This window comes from Dermacentor silvarum, chromosome 10, assembly GCF_013339745.2.
Source record: "Dermacentor silvarum isolate Dsil-2018 chromosome 10, BIME_Dsil_1.4, whole genome shotgun sequence".
NCBI lineage: Eukaryota > Metazoa > Arthropoda > Arachnida > Ixodida > Ixodidae > Dermacentor > Dermacentor silvarum.
In genome coordinates, this window is record NC_051163.1 from 2,488,222 (window position 1) to 2,505,816 (window position 17,595).

A 17,595-nucleotide genomic window follows, 5' to 3' on the forward strand; every position below is an offset into this window, starting at 1 on the left:
ATGCTACTACTGCTGTCAAAAAAAAGCGTAAGCTGATGGAGCGGCTTTAGTCGGGACGACCAGGGCGACTGTATTTAGTGTGTACTTGAATACGATTGAGTGAGCCGAGCGGTGCCGCACTCCCTAGCTGAGGTGTAAAACGACAAAAAGTAGGCTGAGGGCACCACGAGCGAACTATGGAGGCGCGTGCTGCAGCAGGTTCTGGCGGGCATCTCTGTTCCCAGGGCCGGTATGAAGCAAAACTATTCCAATCTGTTTTTAAGATCGTATGGGCGAGGCCTGAGCCATTTTGACCTATCACTAAGGGCTAATGGTGGATTTGGTATAAAAAGTCGCAGTTTTGCCCGAAAGGCGAAGTATTGATTGCGATAGCAAATTAGTAGACAGCTATACAAAGTTAGGATGGTAGCTTTATCGGCAGTGCAAGCTTGTAAAAATTTGCAAACTAAATTAACAAGCACGGTGTCACGCGCGCACGAGCAAACATGACCATATCTCACTCCATGACCGCGGAAACTCGCTGTCAAAATGCTGGAGTGAGGAAGTGCGGCAGCAGCAGTGAGCGAATTGTCCTTCGTGCTGCCTCGCTTCAATGCGAACTAAGCGGCAAAAACACTGCACACACGAAGCTATCAGCACTCGCACTCTGTCCCCATCGCAGATCGCTTTCAAAACCGTACCCAGCAGCTGCCAGGGTAGAACGCCTCTCCCCCGGTGCCTTGCGCGCGAAGACTGTGCACTTCCTCCCCGCTTTCCTCTTTCGCACGTGCGAGATTGAGTCGCCATCGTCGGCTCACCCTCACACGCTTTCTCTTGCATATACAGCATACGGCACGTGGCGACGAAGTTATCACCCATGGACTTTATACATAACATCACGGCAATGCCGGCGGCAGAAATACACCTGGAGTGGCCATTTAATTACTATCACAGTAAAAACAGATTGGAATAGTTTTACGTTATACCACCCCAGGGTTGATTGCAGCTCTCTTGGTTTGCGGTGACATATGGTGACCCAGAAATTGTTGCAGCGTTGATTGGACTGCCTGATTTGAGAACATTTTCCGCTATCGTGTGGCGCAAGAATATGTAGTTCGATTTTAGTGCCACGAATGTTTTCGGCTTTACTACATGCGCTGTGCCACCGCTTGACCCACTCTTCCGTATTCTAGTATGCTTTAGCTACAAAGCGCGCTTCTGCTTTGCACTTCGTGTTGGTTTATTCTGTGTTTTGTCGTGGTTTCAAAGTGTGCTGCCACACTCCATTATTCCACCGAAATTCAGATTGATGATTGCTGATTCAGCTGCTGATTGGCTGGAGCTGTAGGAGCAAAAATGAAACAGGCGCCTCAGCCTCTCTTCACTTGTACAGCCTCAGCTGTGCTGACACATTGTGATGGGCTTCGAGTAAGTGCGATTGCTCTAAACATGTGGGCGAGATTCTATTCTCCCCTAAAAACTACAGCACGGCTATTCGATCGCAGGACTGCATGAGACCAAAGCTGCGGGTGCGGATTATTATGAGGGTGGAAAAAAATCATAATTTTTTAGACCAAAGTTGGAGGTGTGTTTACTACATGAGTGTAAACACGTAGTGTATGTAAATATGTACCTGCACCAAGTTTATGCAAACTTGCATTAATCATTTCCCTTGATAATGCATTCAGATAGATGTTAAGCTCTGCAGTTGTAAATTACTGGAACCAGTGAGTGAATTCTGTAGAGCTGATAAATTACAGACAAGTTGTTCCAAAAAACTGGAAGCTTTGCAAGCAACTTGTGCTTTAGGTGCACATCAAAGTTGTCTGGAGCCCTCTGCTGAAGCATCTGTGTAACACTCAATATTTTTTGGGACATTAATTTGTCCCTGGGCTTAAATTTTGGCATTATGTTTAATTGCAGGCAAGGGTGGCTCCAAAATCCGTGAGCTTCAGGATGCCAGTGGTGCACGAATCAAAGTTTTGCGAGACAACGAAGAGGAGGCCTACAGTAGCTCACATGAGGCCAAGATTGAGCTTACAGGCACTGTGGAAGTACGTCGGAAGGCGCAGCAGCTTATTGAGGAGCTCATCTATCCACCAGGAACAGGCAGTATGTGCATTTCTTAATGAGTGCACAAATTTCAGCCCTGATTTTGCTTCTCCTGGATGCTGCTGCTGCACGTGACTTGAGAATGCGCATGTGAGAGCTGCTCGTTATGAGTGCTGCCAGTGTCCTCTCTTCTTCCCCCAGCACGCTTCAGCAAGAGGGAAGGTGAGCCGAACCGAGAAGAGCCGCTGCCTTTCATTGACTGGGCCAAGTTGATTGCCGAAAGCGATGAGCAGCGTGAGAAGCGTTGGGCCTGTGAGTATGTTATATGGGCATCCACTTAAACGTGAGTGGTGCAGTGTCAGCAGAGCCTGAATGGAAGACTACACAGCAGCATTGCCTCTCATCAGTGGGAGAGCTGTGCCTGAAGCCATAAGATCTGAATCTGAGCTTGTTGGTTTGCCAAACAGAGCAGTGCAAAAGACAGGACAAGGCAAGTGGCAAACACACTCAGCACTGTGTGTGGTTGTTTGCCACTTGCCTTGACCTGTTTTTTGCGCTGTTCCATTCAAAGATTATAACCTGAACCATCTCTTTATGGCCAACTCTTTGTTCATTTACTATGTACATTCTTTTGAACAGCACAATTAGGACGTCAATTTAAGGTGCTGACAATTTTTTTCTGCTTTCTTGATTTAGATAGATGCTGCCTGGGTAGCAATGGCCTCAATTCTTTCAATGCACAACAAATTAATTATACATTATTTAAATTTGACCAATTCAGAACAAGGTGAACTTTTGAGCAGGCGTATTCTGTACGTCATGGAAGCAGGTGGCCACGTGGTATCAGACAGAGTTGGGTCAGTAAGCTTTGTGCAGTGGTCACACCTTCATGAAGGGACGTAATCTAGGCAGGTAAGCAGGCTTTATTATCCTAGGAAAAGAAGGGGTGCTGATAATGAAAATTCTTTGAACACCTGAAACACTAGTACTGGCACAAACTTAGTGCCAGTACTCGTACTTGTTGTAGGGTGCATATCTTTTGCTCGAAACTCTCCAAAGACAATTATATATATATATATATAGCTTTTGAGGTTGGAAAGCTCAACATTGATAAACATTTCAATGTGATTTTTTTGCCCATTTCCGTGCAGCTCTTCCACCAATTGTTAAGAACTTCTACATTGAAGATCCTGAAGTTGCGTGTATGTCTGCAGAGGATGTTGAAGCCTTCAGGCGAGTTCAGTGCAGGGCGTTGCGTTTATTGGTGCCACCGTAGATGTACACCCGTGAGCAAAAGTATACGGACCAGGGATCGCACGATAAAGCAGATTTTTTCAACTGCCTGTGAATGCAACTTGAAACTGAGGACTGCAGTCCAAACAAGGCATTGAAAACTTTCCAGTGTACTTGTCAATTTCAGTTTATGAATGCTAATTACAAAGAAATTAAGTTTTTTCGGCAACCCTGTGGTTCGTATACTTTTGCTCATGGGTGTACCTATGTGTTACATATCGTAATATAGTAAAACCCCGTTAGCTAGACGCTGCAACAACCAGAAAAAAAACTATCAGAATTACAAGATATGCAAAATCATGAATACAGTAAATTCGGATTACAGAGGACTAAAAGAAATGTCCCAAATTAACTGAGTGTTGAATTATTGAGAGTATCAAGCAAACAATAAACAAATGTTTACTACGTCAACTCGTGTTTATATTTTGCTCAAGAGCAGTGCGGAAGCTGGAATTTTTGTCATCTCATGACTGATTAGAGCTCGCAGTGACGAAGACCTCCCTTCGCAGCACAGCCACGGCGTGGGGCTCCATCTGAGCCACACTTTTCACTACCGCGCATACATCCCGGTTATTTTTTCGCCAGTGAGCTTGTCGTCAACACATCGCCCGTCTGTCTCGATTTAGCCGATGCTCTTCATCCTCAACAGCTTTGCACTTAGTCGGAACAAAACCAGCATCTCGTGCTGCAGTGATTCACACAGCGCTTTGCATCGCGAAGATGTTAACTACAGTTGATACTGCCAAATTTTTTTTAGTTATTCTGGATCATACATTTTTCCAGTTAGTGCATTTATTTGTCACGGTTTTTCCCAAAACATATAAACGAGGTTCTAGTGTGCTCAGTTCATCACTTTCATGTGACTCGGCACTGGACAAGTCGGCGTGTATGGTTGGCCACAGTGTTTCTGGCTCTGTACCAGGAGAGCATGCTTGGCACTGAGTCATACCAGGGGCCGGAAACTCCTTATACCTCCCATGGGACGCTCGGTCTCATGCCGATACGCGGCGGCAGCACCACTTCTACCCCTGGTGACTGCCGGATAACCTACTGGAAATAATTCACAAATAAAGCAATGCCTCCATGACGTCACTGATGAGGTCAGAAGGTCGAGGGAGAAGACGCGCGGGCTGGTAGGAGGAGGGTTGCCGCTGAAGCCCTCCTTTCCCACTTCGCAAGCAAGCGGACTGTGTTCGTGCTCTCTTGCAGGTCCGCTGGCCGTGCGGCGATATTGGCCAAATCGCGGAGCAGAACCCGCTGAAGTGTGTCGTGTATTAGGAAGCGCTTTCTTCCTACTAGGTTTACCTTGCAAGCTGCTATTCATTTTCTAAACCACTGGGACATTGCTCGTACACACCAGTGCCAAGCAATTATAATGAAGAATATTTATATAGCGAACCGCTGTTAATTACCAATATTCGCGGTTAATATTCGTGAAAGTAGTCGCTTTGAAAGTCCTAACTTGCTGTTACGTTTAGGGCTACACTTCAACTAGTCAACAGTGGGGGGTAGCATAAAGAGAATAACTTACTGGCACCATCAATCGTTAATTTTGTTCGTGTGTTGTAAAGTGGATCAACTAAAACTAGCCAATTTCTCGGCCAGCCAAAACTCAACACAAGTAAATGTTGAACGCTTTTGTTTTTATTCACCCATTTGGTACTGGAAAAACACTGACCTCCACGCAGTGCGAAAGTGACAATCTACAGAAGCAATTTTCATTCACAACGGAAATTTGTACATAATGAGGGAAAATAGATTCCAGAAGATCAAAACCATTGCGAAAATTAATAACCACCACGGCTGCATCTTTCTTTTTTTTTTTTTGACCTTGGCTGTGCATGTAGACAAAGAGTGAACACGCACTCAAGCCCTTCATTACAAGTATTTCACCGGCAACAGATGGGCTGCCGTCGTGACGAATGAGTCGAGCGACACTGCTATAGCTCTTATGTCAGTCCACTCAGGCTTGCACAGAACTGGTTTACTCATGCAAAATGAATACCTGCTCGGAAAATAGAGTGAAATACTTGTGCTTACCCATGGTCATTAGGAAACCTGAAAAACTTCACAGAACTGGAATTCCCGGTGTTCGAACACCACAGAGCCGCGCAACACATGCGATGCCCCGATTTAGCCATCTTCGTCTAGACTCTAATGCTTGGTTGACCTAGGTTGCCTGCGTCTTCCGTTCGTTGCACGCCTAATCAAGCTTCTCTGTCTTTCCCACCTTCACACTTGGGACGACAACCGAAGCAGACGACCAAGTGCGATCTGACGGGATATCGCTGAGCGAGTGGCAAGGGTGAGCGAAGGCAAGCTCGACGAATGCACGATGGCGACCACTTCCCGCGCTTCGCCCGATTTAAAATTCACAAAAAGAGAAATAAGAAAAATAACTTAGGATGTCCGGCAACCGCTACGAACGCACATGTTCCTTGGCACCGAAACTAGCTTTACTTTCCGGGGGCTGGTCATACTCTAATGCAGGCCCACCATCTCAGGAATTCACAACTGGTTCTGGATATGCAAACACTGCTAATTTCTCCAGCGGAATAAATGCTGGACAATTTTCACTTATAAACACCGAAACTGAACTGTAAAGATGGCTTCAAGAGTCAACTCACGCAGTGGTGCACTGGATGCAGTCACGCACAATATGGCAGTGCACTGGAAGGTCTATAGTGCATATTCTTAAGCTCTGGAAGGTAGGGCTCATCTGTTTCTTGGAACTGCAGGTTGACCAACAACAACATAGTTGTCAAGTATTTGGGCCCTGAAGAACAGGCACCTGTTAACATTGCAAGCAACCCCGTAACAACATTCGAACAAGCATTTTCCAACTATCGTAAGTGCTTTTTCTTCTATTTTGCTTATTTTACTGATGCCACAAAAGTAAGCAAGGTATGGTGGCAGTGAATAATAAAAATAAACAAGCGTGTCCATCCGTGTCATTTGTGGAGCTATCTGTAAGTTACATGCTTGATTGTCACAACAGTTTACTTTCTGCCAGTAATTTGGCTGCAGTGATGGCATGCAGCAAGATGTTAATGATTCATGCTATAAAGCTTTTTTGCTAGCTAGTTGGTTCAGGATGATACTAAACACAAACTGCTATTCCAACTAAAGTGTTGCATCAAGTCTTGACAAGAGATATGTTTGTGAGTTTTCTCAAACTTCTAATATTCAGTGACATACTGTAACACCAGTATGAATGACTTCATTGATGAGAGAAACGCTAAGATTGCTGAACTAATCAAAGCATTATCATTCATCCTCTAGGTTTCATTGTATTTAAAATTAAAATTTCTTAAGTGCACCAGTGGCTTAAGCTCCATGGTAGGGACAAGAATGTTCCAACAATACCTAAACACGTGTGTACTTCCAGTCGAATGAAAAATTGGGAAGGTGATTTCAGTTTAAAAATCTATTAACAGGACATCCCATTTTATTATGTTCACTTCTAAAATATTACGACCTTTCATGTTAATGAATATCACCAACTTTAATTTAGTCAACTTGTATGTCACTGTTGCAACAAATTATTTAGGACCTTAGCTGAGAAATTGTAAAAGTAGTGTTTTGAAGATTAATATGCAGAAGTTAAAAGTGATGTTCAATAACCTGGTGAGAAAACAAGAATTGAGGATCGCCAGTCAGCCTCTAGAGTCTGTGCAAGAGTATGTTTATCTAGGTCAATTATTCACAGAAGTCCCTGAACATGAGGGGGAAACTTACAGAAGGATAAAAATGGGTTGGAGCGCATATGGCAGGCATTACCAAATCATAACCAGCAGCTTACCAATATCCTTGAAAGGAAAAGTGTACAATCACTGAAGTTTACCGGTATAAACATTTGGAGCTGAAAGTTGGAGGTTAACAAAGAAGCTTAAGAATGAATTGAGGACAATGCAGCAAACGATGGGAGGAAAAAAATTGAGGTCTAACATTAAGAGTGTGAGGAGCACATTTCTTCCCTCATGTTGCGGACGCATAGAGAGCTTGCGTAGAAACGGGACCTCCCACGCGCGAAGAGCCTCTTGCAAAGGTAAAAAGGTATCTCTCCCTGGCGCCTCGAACCTGCCGGATACCTGCCACAGTGCCTGTCTATCACGCGCCTATTAATTACTTATTACAGCTTCCTTCTTCAAGTGTTACTTATTGCTCGCAGCAATAGACACTGCTGGTTGCCTTATTCACCAGAACCCAACGTATCTGCGATTACACATGGTATGGGTTGGGGAGTACTACGGAACGACTGTGTGATCTGGAGCTTGCCTTCAGGGCCCTAATCTTGCACAGAGCGTACCACCACAGGAGGCAGGAAGATAGCGGTGCGGATTGGAGAGCAAACTGGTGTAGCCAATATTCTCGAAGACATTAAGAGGAAAAAGTGGAGCTGGGCAGGCCATGTAATGCAGATAACTGGTAGTTTATTGGAGTTACAGAATGGATGCCAAGGGAAGCGAAGCATAGTCGAGGATGGCAGAGAATTGGGCAGTGCGATGAAGTTAGGAAATTTGAAGGCATTATGCGAAAGGCAGGGGTAATTGGAGATCGCTGGGAGAGGCCTTCGTCTTGCAGTGGACATAAATATAGGCTGATGGTTTTACAATTACACAGGCGACTGGCTGCGCAGCGCCGTAAATCTTGGACACACTGGTTTACTGTTCTTAGTGCCTGCAGCCATCATCAGGTGGTGTCCACAAATTAAAAACGAAAGTGTAAAAACTACGGATACTCATCCTCCCTTAGTTGATTTCGCCTGAAAGGCGAATCATTGATAGCGATAGCAAAGATAGCTACATGAAGCCAGGTTCGTACTTTTTTTGTTGGCTGTATACACTGCAGTAAACATTTGCTTACAATTTAAACTAACAAGCATGGTGTCACGTACACACAGGCAAACATGAACAGATCTCGCTTGGTAACCTCAAAACCTGTTGCAATGCTGGCATAATGAAGAGGGTCGCCAGCGGGGCGTGAACCTTCATCACTAGCCACGTGGGAACACAGCATGCATCAAATTAACAGCCATCTGAGCTGCGGATTACCTCCGAGATGTGTGGTGCATGACCCGAGCATGTGCTCCGCCACGACCAAGGTAGAATAGGGAATGCGCGTGCTTGATCACATTAACGCACTATCAGGTTGCCGCGGCTACAGTTACTCCGAGTTGCCGCGCGCCCTGCAACCCCACAAGTTCTTTACCAACCTAACAGATGGTGTGACGGTGTTTTCTGCATACCGGGCTCTTGCACGCGCACATTGAGAACCGGGATTGTCCCACTCTCATGACGATGTTTTTGCCGCTCAAGTTTTTAATGCGTAATGAAATGTGCAAAAACAGAACCTTGTTATGGTCAAGTTGCATACGATTTCCTGGCGGCAACGTTGATGATGGTGTAACTGTGCTGCCACGCTGCAGTGTAATGGTTCTTGTGGAGAATGAAACATTTTACGACCGAGAACGTATAGCGGATGGAACCATAGAGTTCTTTGTGAACAAAGGCATGTGCATGGCTCGGGGTCTTGTTCACTTAAGCAATGGCCGTGCACATGTTCTGTGTAGCGACCGAATTATGCAGCCTAACGGCGTCAACTGCTCTGCCAGGAACCTGTAGTGTTGACAGATCAATTACCATCAGCTCGAGACTCCCGGAAGCCCAAGAGAAACAGATATATGCCCTAATAAAGGATTTTTCTGACTGCTCCTCCACTTCCTCGAATGTACGGTGCACGTCTGTTGCAAAGCACATAATTATAACAGGACGCCACAAGACCGGTATGCCAGCATCCGTATCGAGTTTCACCAAAAGAAAGGGAGATCATCAAGAATCAAGTAGAGGAGATACTTTCAGATGGCGTTATTCAGCCATCCAGCAGTCCATGGGTGTGTCCCATAGTGCTCATTAAGAAAAAGATAATACACTTCGATTCTGCATCAACTATCGTAAATTCAGCGTAGCTAAGCGGTATGTATACCCCCTTCCGTGTATCGACGATACGTTAGATCGGCTCCGATGTGGAAAGTTTTTCTCTTCCCTGGATCTCAAGAGTGGATGTTGGCAAATAGAGGTAGATGAGCAGGACCGTGAAGAGACAGCATTCGTAACCCCTGATGGCCTCTACGAATTTAAAGCGCTCCCATTCTGCCTCTGTTCCGCGCCTGCAACGTTCCAGTGAATGATGGACACCGTGCTCGCAGGATTGAAATGGCAGTCGTGCTTAGTGTATTTGGATGATGTGGTCGTATTTTCTGCTATGTTCGACCAACATCTAGAGCGACTGCGACTAGTATAGGAGTCTATTCGCACAGAAGACTTGACAATTAAGGCGGAAAAATGTCAATTCTGCTTCGATGAACTTTGGTTTCTCGGACATGTCATCAGTGCTGAAGGTGTTTGGCCAGATCCCAAAAAGACAGCAGCTGTTGCGAGGTTCCCGACACCCACAGACAAAAAGTCGGTGCCACGTTTTTTGGGTTTATGGGCATACTATGGAAGATTTGTGGAAAACTTTTCAAAGATTGCTCAGCCCCTTACAATACTAACAAGAGAAGACGTACCTTTCACGGGGAAAAGTGAACAACAAGACGCCTTTGACGAGTTAAGGAAACGCCTAAAGCTTCTCCAATCCTTGCCCATTTTAATGAGACAGCCGACACTGATGTGCATACCGATGCGAGTAACGTCGGCCTCGGTGCCATACTGGTCCAGTGGAAAAACGGCCTGGAGAAAGTAATAGCTAAGGCCAGCCGCAAGCTCTCGAAAACAGAGGCAAACTAGTTGGCAACCGAGAAAGAGTGTCTTGCAGTCATTTGAGCAATATGTAAATTTCGACCCTACCTCTATGGTAGACCATTCAGAACAGTCAGTGATCACCATTCGCTTTGCTGGCTGGCAAATCTCAAGGATCCATTCAGACAACTAGCAAGATGCAGCCTTAGGCTACAAGAGTGTCATACAGTAAAACCTGGATATAACGAAATTGACAAATTCCCGAAAAACTTCGTTATAAAGAGGATTTCGTTAAATGCAGGTTCGGCACGAAAATTCGAAAGACACGCTTACCATATTTACTCGATACTAACACGCCCTCGATTGTAACGCGCACCCATTTTCCGTTTTCGTTCGTCGAAGCACTCATCCTTGGAATGTCACATGAGGTACTGGATGCGTGGACGTGTGTCGTTTCGCACAAGCGCGAGGCATCGGAAACAAAGAGCTAGCGTCACGATGGCGTCGTAGTGTCGTGTAGCGTTACAGTAGAACCCCGCTGTTACGTTCCCTGGTGCTGCGTTTTCCCGGCTGTTACGTCATTTTTGGCCGGTCCCGGCACAGCTCCCATAGAACCCAATGCATCGGTAACCCCGCTGTTGCGTCGCAACTGTAGGACCGTTCCCACATCATACGTTGCGAAATGCCACCCCACGCCGGCCCGAGCGGTCATTTTGACTTTTCATGTCGCTTGGCTTGGTGGCTTGACGATGGCATTGGCCACCCAAAGTGCCGGGGGCGACAACTGTGACGTATTTTTGGTTTCCGCCAGCAAAAGTATGGCCCTTGAGATCCGTATTTGCTATCTAAAGATGGTGTCTATGATGTGTTGTGGCCCTAAAATTGGTGTTGGCTCATAGATGTTCCGTATAAAGTCCAAGGGCGATAACGCAGTCGCCGTGCGAGTGAAAACGTGCGATGGGAGCCGACGACCACGTCTAAATTTCGCGCGCGCAAGAAAGAAAAGCAGGGAGGCAGCGCGCCTTCTTCCGTTGCGCTCGAGGCACCGGCGAGGGAGCGAGGGGGAAGGGATAGTGGGCGGCGTTCTACTGTACTCTGGCATCAACTGCGTACTGCGCGGCGGCGCGCGGTCGCGCGGGCCGTATCTTGAAAGTGATCTGCGTTGGGGCAGAGTCTAGGCAGTGTAGGTGCGTCGGAGGCTCGTAGCTTTGTGCGTGCTGTGTGTTCTCGGCACTCAGTTTGCATTGAAGTGATAGACAACAGCACGAAGGTCAATTTGCTCGCTTCTGCAGTGGCGCTTCCACACGCCGCCAGCGTTTGACAGCGCGTGTCCGCGCTCATCGATTGGGATGTGTCACAGCGTCTGCCAGCGCGTCGGCAATATCAACTGAAAAAGGAGAGTGCCAGCTTGGCGGGCTAGGCCAGCTGCAGCAAGCGGCAGGATCAGGTTTGAATGGAGGGAGGGGGAAAGGTCACGCCCGCGGCGGCAAGATTGCCGGGTCGAGGGATGCAGGCCCACCTCGCACACGCTCGCACGCACGCACAAGTGCGCTCGCTTCGCATTCCGTTGCGGCCGAGAAGGTGCTTCCGGTTGCTGCTGGCGCAAAAATGACAAAATTTGGGGTGAAATCTCTAGGTTGTCGGCAGGAAAAATTCGTTATTTCGAGGGGGGTCTCCCGCTGTCACTTCGTTACGTAGAGGTCTCAAATACATGTGCTTCTATGGAGTAACGGCGGGGAATAGAAAAACTTTGTTATATCCAGGAATTCGTTATAGGGAGGTTTGTTATAAGCAGGTGTAACTGTTTTGCTGTCATATACCGATCTGGGAGGAAACGCAGTGATGCCGACTGCTTGTCACGCGCACCAGTCGAGACCTAATGCAACACCTAATGCACGACTAGCAGCCAAGAAAGAACTAGCAATTTGCACCCAGACGTCCACAGAGCTGTACCTCCTCCCTCAAAAGTTTTCGGCACACGGGATCCGAGTAAAATTGAAATTTCATCGCAGCCTAGGCACAGGTCCTTCAACCAAAAGGAAGAGTTGATACTTCTTCATACAATCATCACATTCCTGACATACATTTCACAGTTTGTGGTGAAGTCGCGAGAAAATTTCACTTATTCTTATTTACCGTGCTCCGAAATATTCTGAGGGCGGCTTTACATCTCCGTTATACAGCATATGTTTCCTCTGTGCCACAAGGTCGACAATGTCATGCTTGAAGCGGACTAAGTCGGACATCTACTGAAAGGCATAGCTGATGACGCATTCAATCTGCTACTATGTAAGAATTACTCTACAGTGGAGTCGGTCATCACAGAATGTTGTTCTGACCAGGCAAAAAGTTAGCGTATCACTCACTGTTTCTGCAGACTTCCCAATACAGCTGCCATGTCATGTGAAGGTTTACCATGCTACATCAATCACCAGCCAGAAAACGTCACCATGATTGTCCGTTTAGAACTTAAGACCTTGGCACCCGTTACTCCTCATGACAGTATGAAACAAAGCAACCTGGCTACTATTTCACTATTTCAGCCCGTGGTTCGCCAGCAGGTCGTGAATATAGGCATTCTACCAGCCTTTTCCAATGTTAATGCTGTTCCCAACTCTGTCTCCCCACTTGGCGCTGTTGCTACACCGAACACGACCTCCACGCCACTCTCTCGAAATCCAGCCGAATAGCACACGCCCGGTGACCGGACCATCTGTTTCACATTATCTAGGATTGCAGACATCGCCCGCCATTGCCGTAACCCATGTCATACCGACCAAGCCTTTACAATCGATGGTGCCTGGAATGTGTACCATATGCTTCGTCGTCCTGCCCTTAGGCCTGTAGTGCCGAACGTTCTTCTAGGGAAAACCGGACCAGCCGCTCACCATTGCCTCAGCGCCGTCAGTCCCACTCGCCCCAACCTTGCCGCTCCTGGTCTCCCTCGACTGCTTCTCGGAAAACTAGCCAGTGCAGCCCCCGGAGGTGACGCTGCATTTACGACCCGGCGTGAAAATCCTCCGATTGTCCCTCGTACATCATGTACCTTCTTGAAGTTCTAGTTCATGTTGTGGTAGTTGGTTTTCTTGTTGACACCGGTGCACAAATCTCTGTAATGAGCTTGAACCTTCGCCGCCGCCTCCAGAAAGTCCTGATGCCCGCAGCTTCACCTACCGTTCGAGTAGCCGACAGGAAACACCTGCGGGGCTTGGAATATGCACTGCATGCATCACCGCTTCTAGTCACCACACATCTGTTCTTTTTGCTGTCCTAGAATGGCGTCCCTTGACCTCATCCTTGGAATTGACTTTGTCCCACACACTGCCCTTCTTGAATGCTTTGTGGAACTTCTCCAGCTAGAACTCATTTATGTTCCGACAATGTCGCTGCCAGCCCACCCTGCCTACTCTCCGTCAAGCTTCTTTGACTTCCGCCACAAGCTGCAATATGTCCAGCTTCTCACCCTTTTCACCCCTAGCCTATGACAACTACGTTGCATTCCCTATTCCTGAGATCACCATGACATGCAACGTCACGCTCCCCAACATGGTGATGACAGAACCTCTATGGGATGTTTAACTGCCGTCAGGTTTGGCCTGCGACCATTTCACACGCATGACGTCAGAACTCGCTCCCGCACAGGCCGCTGCTCTTTGCCACATCCTCGTTTCCTACTAAGATATCTTTGACTTTGGCAACGATCCTCTGGACCAGACTTCCGTCATCGCCCATTGCATTCATACTGGCGATGCAAGTCCCATTTGTCGATGGCCTTACCGTGTGTCAGCTCCGCAGCATGCTGTCATACAACAGGAAGTGGATAAAATGCTTCTCAAAGGCTGACATAATTCAGCCCTCGTGACTCCTTGGTCCTCGCTTGTCGTACTTATTAAAAAGAACAATAGCTGGAGATTCTGTGTAGTTGTACTACCGCCTTCTCAACCAGACTACCAAGAAGGATGTGTATCCTCTCCCGCGTATTGATGACGCGCTCAACTGCTTGCACGGTGCCAGATATTTCTCTTCAATCAACCTGCGCTCAGGATCACTGGCAAATCACTGTGGACGGCCAAGACCGAGAGAAGGCTGCCTTCGTGACTCCTGACAGCCTCTATCAATCTAAAGTGGTACCTTTTGTCCTATGTAAAGCTCCTGCTACTTTCGAGTGGATGATGGACTCTCTTCTTCGAGGCTTCAAGTGGCCCATATGCCTTTGCTACCTGGACAATGTTATTGTTTTTTCAACTACTTTTGAAAACCAACTCACTCGCCTGTCCACGGTGCTTGATGTTTTTCACCCTGCTCGCCTTCAGTTTAACTCGTTGAAATGTCGCTTTGAACATTGTCAAATCAGTGTACTCGGCCACCTTGTTGACGCTACAAGCGTGCAGCCGGACCCTGACTAAGTCCACAAGGTTGTCACTTCCCAACCTAGGACGTTCACAGATTTCTTATCCTATGCCCCTACTTGCGCCGTTTTGTCCACAACTTTGGGGAAGTAGTCCACCCTCTCACTGGCCTACTCAAGGACTTTCACTCGGGGTCATATTGCTACGGAACAGTATTTGCCTTGACGAAAAGGTGAGCAGTGGGAAGACGACGATGAAGATTAGAGGCTAGTGCAGGCTGTTGCCTCTCGGCCAAGTGCGGCGCATTTCCTTGTAAATATACTTGTATATAGCTTTTTGTCTGCGTCTTCCTACGTAACATATCTGGTGGAGGTGGACGTTCCCTGTACCTCGTCACGGAGCTTCGCAGTGGACGGTACGTCGAGCCTTCCGTCATGTCTCCCGGCGACGACAGCTCGACTCAGCCGGCTCCGACACCTGCTGCCACTTCGACGACCTACATCGCTCTCCCCGCTCCCTGCGATCCTGGTGTATTCTCGGGCAAAGATGGGGAAGACGTCGAGGAGTGGATCAGCCTGTATGAACACGTCAGCCGCAATAACCGGTGGGACCCTACTATCATGCTCGCCAACGCACTCTTTTACCTCGGTGGCACACCTCGAGTTTGGTTTCGGACACACGAAGATGAGGTCACCAGTTGGAATTCGCTTAAGCAAAAGCTCAGAGACTTGTTCGGCAACCCCTACGGTCACCAACTTGCCGCGCAGAGGGCGTTATCCGGCCGTGTGCAGACGTAACAGGCCTTTTCATCGCTTGTTGCCATCCTAACCAACCCACCTTCTCTACCACATTTTGACCCTTCAACTAGCATAGACGTTCGTACCAGTGCCAGTAGCCACAGCATAATCGCCATCCTCGCACAGTAGTAGCACGGTCTACACTGCGTGTTCACCTAAGCAAGGCGCATTTTGTTGCTGTCAGAGAAAAATTACTCCATCACAGAATACGAATGCTTAGCTCTCGTCTCTCGTTGGGGCCATTGCAAAATTCCGACCATACCTGCATGACAGGCACTTCTCTGTTATCACAGACCACCGTGCTCTTTGCTGGCTTTCCTTGCTCAAGGACCCCACTGGTCACCTTGGCTGTTGGGCACTATGTTTGCCAGAATACACATTTTCTGTGTTCTGCAAATCTGGGCAGCTTCGCCAAGATGCCGACTGCTTGTCGTGATACCCAGCCCTCTGATACACTGGAAGATGAGCCTGACGCCTTCGTTCTGGCTATTACAGACTTTGTCCACATAGCTGCCAAACAGCGCGGTGACTGATCTTTATGGCATATTATAGATGGTCTCAACTCTCCACAGCCTGACCCTTCCCTATAGATGTTTGTGCTTCACGACACCTTACACTGCTACAATGCCCGTCCTGACGGCACTGAGCTCTTGCTGGTTTTGGCCAGCTTCATGATGCACCAACCGCCGGACACCTAGGCGTATCACGCACGTATGATCGCATCTGCTGGCGGTTCTTTTGGCCTGGTCTCTGCCGTTCTGAGCGACAGTACGTTGCAGCTTCGGATTTCTGCCAGAGGATACTTGCCCTCCTGCCTGCTGGCAGCCTTCAGCCCCTTGACATCCCTGACGAACCATTTTTCTGGGTGGGGCTCGACCTTCTAGGAGGGCCTTTTCCCGTGTTAACCACTTGCAATAGATGGGTTGCAGTCGCTACTGACTGCATAACGCGGTACGCTGTGACATGAACACTTCCCACCAGCTGTGTTACTGATGTAGCCGATTTCATTCTTCATGATGTCATCCTGCGCCAGGGGGCTCCTTGTCAGTTAATCATTAAACTGCGACCGCTGCTTCCTGTCTGAAGTAATCAGCAACATTCATTTCCTGCTCAACCAATCGCAAGTTCACCACAGTGTACCATCCACAGACAAACGGCCTTACCGAACGCCTCAACCATACCGTTACAGATATCCTTGCTATGTACGTGTCTGAGGACCACCGGGACTGGGACCTGCCTTTTGTGACCGTTGCCTACAACACCTCCTGACACGACATAGCTTGCTACTCGCATTTTTATCTACTGTTTGACTTTGACCCACTATTATTCATGGACCCCATACTCCATCTTTACGCAAACTCGTCCACTTCCTAAGCTCATAATGCTCTTGCCCATGCTGGCAAGTTGCCCATGATCGCTTATCGGCTTCACAGGTTAATAAAAAATGTCTTTATGACCACCGAAACCAGGAAGTGGACTTCCCTCCTGGATCACTCTTCTTGCTGTAGTTGCCGTCATGTCACGTTGGCCAATTCAAAAACTTCTCTCGGGTTATGTTGGCCCCTACTGTGTCGTACGCAAACTCACTAACGTGACCTATGAGATTGTTCTGCTAAATCCTAAGTCACTGTCTTCAGCAATCACGAATGACATAGTCCGTATCTCATGTCGTACCACCGTATCGTATCACTCTCGACCCTAGCCATAATTGAACCGGGACAGTGCTTCTGCCGCTGGCGGTTAAGGTCATGGGCGGTGATCCTGTGGTCAGTGCTTGGACAATGACGACAGTGTAGCTGTTTAGTGTGCACACGCTATCCCTATCATTGCTGCAGCATTGTGCGCCTTGCCTTGTAAATATATCCTCTGTATATAGATTCTCCCTGTAACAATATCAATAAAGAGATTTCCTGTTTTTGGCTGCAGCTGCTTCGTACAAACATTTTGTGCCACCCACCTCTCAGATGATATTCATGATTTTTTGTGATGATATTCTTTATTTCATTTTTAATGGATTTTTTATGAATATTTTATGCAGATCAAGTGATGTTTCTTGCATGCCATTATCAGCACACTGAGCACATTTGAAATTCTTATTTGCAGCGGAAATCTTGAATGAAATTTACAAGAACCAGTTTGTGAAGCCATCGCCAATTCAGGTGAGGGCAGTGTTTTTGTTGCATGTAATGAATATGTCCTAAACTAGGAAGCCTAATGCCGGTGTTCTTAATATTGTTGGTACTGCACGAGATATGCACCAGATCTGTCGTGTGCATTTGTCTAGACACACAGCTTTATTTTCAAATTATCGCTACAAACAAAAGAGTTGGGATAGCTAGCTGAACCTTGAAGGCATTTTCAGCAAGAAATACATTGGGGCACGTA

The 17,595-nt window shown here is 47.3% G+C and overlaps 1 protein-coding gene across 2 annotated transcripts in view; it reads left to right on the forward strand.

Annotated features, from left to right (window-relative positions):
• The window catches only part of LOC119466402 (probable ATP-dependent RNA helicase DDX43), a 176,023-nt gene that overhangs the window by 40,465 nt on the left and 117,963 nt on the right, over positions 1-17,595 (forward strand). For both annotated transcript variants that reach the window (XM_049657255.1, XM_049657256.1), the window contains 5 exons: positions 1,903-2,091; positions 2,233-2,343; positions 3,183-3,264; positions 6,063-6,172; positions 17,314-17,369. In XM_049657255.1, coding sequence (XP_049513212.1) covers positions 1,903-2,091; positions 2,233-2,343; positions 3,183-3,264; positions 6,063-6,172; positions 17,314-17,369 — 548 coding nt within the window. The remainder of the gene's footprint in view (positions 1-1,902; positions 2,092-2,232; positions 2,344-3,182; positions 3,265-6,062; positions 6,173-17,313; positions 17,370-17,595) is intronic.